The sequence below is a fragment of the Labrus mixtus genome, chromosome 18, assembly GCF_963584025.1.
Source record: "Labrus mixtus chromosome 18, fLabMix1.1, whole genome shotgun sequence".
Taxonomy (NCBI): Eukaryota; Metazoa; Chordata; class Actinopteri; order Labriformes; family Labridae; genus Labrus; species Labrus mixtus.
Window position 1 is genome coordinate 16232506 of NC_083629.1, and position 6897 is coordinate 16239402.

At 37.2% G+C, this 6897-nt stretch overlaps 1 protein-coding gene across 1 annotated transcript in view; it reads right to left on the reverse strand.

The window, feature by feature from the left end:
• The window catches only part of LOC132993478 (uncharacterized protein C14orf132), a 32590-nt gene extending 26674 nt beyond the window's left edge, over positions 1-5916 (reverse strand). The window contains exon 1 of the mRNA XM_061063346.1: positions 5558-5916. Coding sequence (XP_060919329.1) covers positions 5558-5584 — 27 coding nt within the window. The 5' untranslated portion in view covers positions 5585-5916. The remainder of the gene's footprint in view (positions 1-5557) is intronic.
• Between the last annotated feature and the right edge of the window lie 981 nt (positions 5917-6897).

Below are 6897 nucleotides of genomic sequence, written 5' to 3' on the forward strand. Positions count from 1 at the left end.
GTGCACGGAGATCGTAGTGGTCGCATGCAGACACTTTAGCCGGTCACTATATAAACGTCATTCTCTTCCTATTGGCTCAAATTGAAAATCTCCGGAGTATATTCAGCCGCGTTCAGACATCAGCTCACTCGGATAAAATACTAGAGGTCTGGCCGGATAAACTCTGGGTAAAGTCCGCGCGAGATTTCCGTATGTGTGAAAAGGGTTATACAGTCAGGGGGAATAGCTTATCTCTATGAAGACATATCAGGCTTACTAAGCGAGAGTCTAATCAGAGAAAGGTGTAATCCAATCAAATGTAAACAGGGTGATCAGCTCTGATAGCATGAAAGTTGCAAATGCATTTAATACCTACTTTGTACAATCAGTGGAGGAACTCGCATCAAATTTCCAACTTCTAGTTATGTTAGACATCTCAGTAAATGATACACCAAACTCCTTCCTATTTCATTCACAGACTGATTAAGGTAAAATTAAACAAATAATTATTAAAATACACAACTCTAGTTAAGGTAAAGCTATATTTGGATTAGATACTAAATTTACAAATAAGCATTCTACTTTATAAAACCTATAACACACATGACAAATGTATCGATTCATGCTCGAGAATGTCCTCAAATATTTAAACAAGGAGCTATAACCCCAATTTCAAATCTGGGGACCCAGACAAAGACTGTAAATACAGGCCAATCTCAATTCTTCCTGCAATCTCGAAAGTTCTCGAAAAGGGAGTGACAACTGAGAAAAGAAACCAGCTTCTTCACCCCAAACAATTTGGGTTTCGACCTGGTAATTCAACAGAAATGGCTACATGTTATGTCAAAGAAACCGTTAAGAAGTCATTAGATGAAAATAAAGTGGTAGGAGCAGTATTTCTAGATCTGAACAAGGCCTTTGATACTGTAAACTATGACTTACTTTTAAATAAACTTAAACGCTAAATCTTTCCAAACAAGATCTTAGCTGATTTAAGTCAAATCTTGATTTTGAAAAGCAACATATTAAAATAAATAGTTCAATAGCATCCCTTCAAAACTGTTATGTGGGCGTACCACAAGGCTCCATTCTGGGACTGTTTTTTGGCCTATACGTTAAAGATTTGTTGAATAGGCTACTGGTCGTGTTTCACAGTGGCTAAACCATAACTTCTAAACTCTAAACTGTGCGATAACTGTTTCCATGTGCTTTTAAAATAAATATTGATCAGAAGGATACATGAAGTGAATGAGTTTACATTTCTAGGTATGGTCTGGGATTCCCAATTGAAATTAGTGTCTAAGATTATCAAGAGTTAGTTGAATTGCTGTAGAATTCTAAGATCTTCTTTACCAATAACGGCAGCCCATCTACACAAGATTCAACAAATTTGTAATTTATTAAGCATTGACAATTCCATAAATTTCTCACTTAATAAACTACTTTTAAGTGTGTGAATAGTCTTGCCCCAGAACTAGTCAGTCAAATGATTCAATACCCCAGTAAAGGAGCCACTACAAGAGGTGCAGTTAGTGGAGACTGTAGACCAGCAGGGCAAGACTGCATTTGGCCAGTCCTTTTTCTCAGCTAAAGGCCCACAGATTTGGAATAGCATACCATCAGAAATAAAAACATTAACTGACTCCAAAGCTTTCAATAACAAGGCTAAACAATGGCTTAAACAAAGGCAAATCTATGAAAAATAAGTTACATGTTTTAAATAGCACTAGCACAGCCTATTGTACTCCTCTTTCCTTTATGTTTGTTCTTAGTTGTTATTTCAGTTATAGTTCTTAATTAATATTATTAGTCATTATCATCAATCTGCTTGTCTGTATCTTCTTTACCGTTAGCTTTTACATATGTATTTAGCTGCCTGTCTACATCTGCTTTACTGTTACTTTTCATGCATCTATTTTGCTGCCTATGTCTGCCGCAATTGTGAGTTTTTATGTCTATTTTACAGTGTTGTATTATGTGTGCAAGCCTAGACATGGACAAGAACTGCAAATTAGCCATGGCTAGAAGTCCTATATATTGCATCGGCTGCACTTAAACAAGACAAAAAGTTATGTATTTTCAGTGACAAAGAAACTGATAAATAAATAAATACATTTAAAAGCAATTGATAGCAAAGGTGGTCATAGGGCCTAGTTTTCTTAAAGTATATTTAATTGGAAAATGATTTTGTGTCTATATTATTTAACCTTAATAAGCATATCTGGCTTCACATCAGGAGTAGTGGTAGCACAAAAACTGGTTTGTTTAGTCTCAATTCAATCGTACTCCAATTATTGGTCACCTTTTTGGTTATACTCAAAGTCAAAGTCATCACTTCAGATTGTATTGACTCTCTGGCACTTGTATTATATTTTCACATCATTTGGCACCAACTTGTATTTGCCTGTCTTGAGTTCCTGGTGCTGTGGTTAAATACAGATGGCTCTGTTTGTGTTGGGGGTGTCTAACACTCCCATCATCCTCACCCATTCACTTTCATATATCACCCAACGAGAGCAGAGATGGACATCCCTGTCAGGTAGAATGACAGAGCGAAGAATGAGTAATGCAAAAATAAAAATAAGCTGATGGACTGTCATAAACAGAAAAAAACATCAAAGGTAGCAATTGCGAGACTGACCGAATTGTCTGTGTGAACATTCCTTCTGTTTCTACTTGCTGAGATCAAATGTTGCCTTTTTTACATTTTTAAATGTCCATGTACGTGTATGTGAAAAAATGTGTAAAAGGCCAAGGCCAGTGGGTCTCTCTGTACTGGATAGACAGAGCCTTAAGGGTTCTGCTGCCATGTGTGGCAGATCTGTCAGCTGAAGCAAGTCTAGAACTGGCATCGTGCCCAGGATGGCTCTGGACCCTGTCTACAACATGTCAGACTTGACCTAAACATGCGTTAGTAACAGATTGGCATACCTTTATGCCTAAGCATCCATTTTAACTACTTTGACAGTGACAGCTGGCACACGGTGCACAGATGAACATGTGTTTAACATTCTAAGAAGACTGGAAAAAGGGATGTATAGACATGAGTGCAGGTTGAAAATAAATCCTTATTTTAATGTTTAAGCTGTAAGAAGTGATCTGAAAAAATCCTTGATCGTGTCTATTTAAAAAGATAAGAAACAACTCGCTTCATTGACCTCAGATTAGTATTCAAATGCTTCATTGCGTTACCACCTAATCCATGTTTTGCGTGCTTGAGGATGCCACCACTTCCAGCCTAATGAAGTTTGTGCTTTTTCATTTCAAACCAGTGAGGCATTGCTGCCAAATGCAAATCACACACCAATCACAAAAGAGCACAATATGTTATGCAGACAGCTATTGAGTATGTTTCTTTGATATGTACAAATCCTTTTTAACAAGCAGGAAAGCGTCAAATGCAGCAAAACAATAGTCCATTATGTTACCAGTCTGAACTGGTTTGATGTATAATTATAAGACACACTTCATGTTATTGTCTGGGAGGCTTATTTGTAGCTGAATGCCAAGCTTACTCAAGGAATTAAATTCTTATATATATATATCTACAGGTAATGAGTTCAATGTGTTCTCTTTAAATACACGGCAACACTAATGATCATACAGCCTCCAAACAGCCCATTCGTCATCCTCTGTAACAGGAAGAAAACAGTAACCACCTTCTTCTTCTGAGTTGGTGTTTTTCAAAACTTTCCCTGTCTGAAGGAGAGAACACTTATGTTGACATCCGTCATGTTTTACAGACGGAGTGATGGCAACGGTCCAATGATTCACAGGCAGCGCAGCAACTATGAGATGGATGGGCAAAAAATCATCCATTGAGAAGTCAATCTTAGAAACTCCAGGGACATTTGCCCGACTTCATTCACAGTCACCATTACAGAGCAACTCAGGGCATTGGAATGAATTTCACATCAGTAAAATTAGCCATTACCTGTCTGAAAGGGCTGCTTTGTTGAGAAGTATATGGGGTGCTGGGGAAAAAGGTGAACTGCCTGAGCAGCAGGTAGTACGTATGAGGTAATGGGGTCATTGGGAAATGTTACAAATCAGACCCTCACTTATGCCAAGATATGAGACACAAAATAGCTGTATCACAATGATTGCATATTCTTGACCCAGTTTTAACTGTAATCTACTTTTAAAGCTGTAGTTGGTTGGACAAAACAATGCAAGTATAGACAAGAATCTTTTATCTACTCTTCAGCTTCTTTTTTTTTTGGCGTGCCCTTTGTCTTTTGTGCCATATTGCAATGTTTTTTATATTATTTGTTGCAAACATTTGAGTGATAGAGAGCCATTAAGCTAGCTGATCACACACTAAAAAGCTATATATTTCCTGTTTAAAGCTACTGTAGTATTTAATTTCTTCTATCGTCATTGAGTACATTACGGTAGAACTGGGACAAAAAGTGTATTGTTTTTTAATTCCTTATCTCATTCACCTGAAGATTGACTTTCTTTTTGTTTCAGCTATGGCTTTATTTTCTTGGGCCCATCTTATAACAAGTCCATTTTCTGGTCAAAGAGTAGACATAAAGCAGCCCTGAGTTAACACAACCCTATCCACAGGTGTGACAGTAAAATATCATTAGTTATATAGCAATAGCAATATCAAGAAGTTTGAGACACTTTGCTCAGCATGATGCTGGCCCCAGCAAGGATAAGAGAATCATGGAGTAAATGTCCAGTGGGTGTAATCTAGTTAAAGGCTCATCAGACAGTCAAACAGTGGCCATCACAGGATTGAACAATAATCGTAAAAACAGTACAATTAAGTCATGGTCATGTCTAATGTGAATGAGTATGATCCTCATGATTATTCCACCCACAAACATTTGGAAACACCTATGGATTGAATAATGCTGACACCTTTGTTAAAACTGCACCTCAATTTCAATATTGACAGAAAAAATGTATTCAGAGGCGGCTCCATGCTTGAAAGCTTTCCTATTTAGAGACCCTTGATTTTAAAAGATTTTTGGCTAAGTCTGGCCTGCAGAATAGCTGTTGGCTGCACAGATAACGCTCTAGCTGTTGCACAGAAAATGGCAAAGTAGAAACCATATGAGCGGCTCGACACTGAGAGAGGAGAAACAGCAAACCAGATCAGCTCCTAATGAAAACAAATGATGTCTCTGAAACAGATGCACAATAACACTTGGTCTCTATGAAACCAAATCAATTTACATATTATGATATAATGTAAATGCTTCTTTTAAATGATGTTGTAATTTTCTAAATAATTGTTGCACTAGATTCAGACACAATATTGAATAAAAGTACAGTATGTCCGAGTCAGACAGACTTACTTAAAGCCTTTAGTTTTAAAAGGTGCAGGAAAGGGTAAGGTAAACAACAAGCAATTATAGTATGACAACACACATTGTAAGACCCATTCACGGTATAAATACTTATTAATTCTACAGGTAATGGTAAAACAATGCCTTTATGCATTGCTTCTTGATTAACAGTATTAAGGTGTGTAAAAAGTCACGTCACGGACTCCTGACCATCCACGCCCATGAAATAAACAGGAAACTTCAAAGAAAAGTTCAACACATTTAAAGTGTCTCACCTGCGCAGCCATGAATGACAGATCCATACTGTTGCTCCGTTCCAGCCAAGGCACTCAATGAAATATGCAAACGTGCGTAGTTTTCCCTCTTATTCCACGGTGGAGCATTTGCCTGCTTGTTTCTGTTTTTGTTTGTCGTTTTTTTTTTTTTTTTTTTTATCCACTGGCTATTTAAGTTGGCGGACTTCACGTGGGCAGCATGTCGAAGATGAAGGATGAAAAGAAATTGAGCGAGTGGGGAAAATGAAGAGAGATGTTACAGAGAGCAGGGAGAGAAGGCAGAGGAGCTGAGCAGACGGAGAGATGAAGATTTGCACCGAGAGAGTGAGAGAGGAGGAGGCTGTGGAGGAGGACTGTCACATATAACGAAGGAGGTGCAACTACTCTCTCTCTCTCTCTCTCTCTCTCTCTCTCTCTCTCTCTCTCTCTGTTCCCTGCCCCCTTCCATCTTTGTTGCTTTTTCCTGCTTCTTTTTTTGTTTCGCTCTCCTTTTTTTGCATATCCATTTATAACTCTTGAGATGTTGTCTACATTATTTTTAGGCACATAAATGTTACATGTCTGTTTGTTTGTGCATCCATGTGTTTTTGAGACATTGTTACATGCTTTTTGAGAGAGGTAAGCCCCTCTCTTGTTTTGTCATGAAATTTAAGACATGTTCAAATAAGAAATATTTCTTTTAATTTGAGAAAATATGCCCACATCCTGTTTGCTATAAATATTAGACGCTTTAGTTAAAAAATATGAATTGAGTAGCCTAAGGAATAGAATATTTAGTGCGAGTGCCAATATAGTACAGTGTCAATAGAAAATATTACGAGTATTTTTAAAATTATTCTAAAAATTGAATTTCAAATAACTGTCTGTATCCTGCATGAAACCAAAGGTTTACATAGATGTAAAAGCCAAAGTTCATGTTTTGATCTGAACCTCATCAAGTCATTTTATTGTTCGAGGCCAAGCAAACTGCAACCATTTCATGAAGTCAACCGAATAACGCTAAATGACCTAACACTTTCAAAAGCAGATATATACTGTATATATACACATGTTTTTTTTTTTGTTGGATCACAGATAACACTGATGCTATTCTCTGTCAGTGAAACATAATAAAATATGAGACGTTCAAACGTCCAATTTGGCAAGTCTTTTTTTTAGCACTTTAGGCAAAACCAGTTTGTACGGGTAGGTCAGTGTAGAGTGTGCAAGGGTCAAATTGACAATCATTGTTCATTGTGGTTGCCACCTATTAATCCATCATTTGCTTGTGTCTGCTTGTTCTTGTTGAAAAAACAAAGTTCTGTATATTCATATTTGACAAACAGTTACTAGGTAAGTGT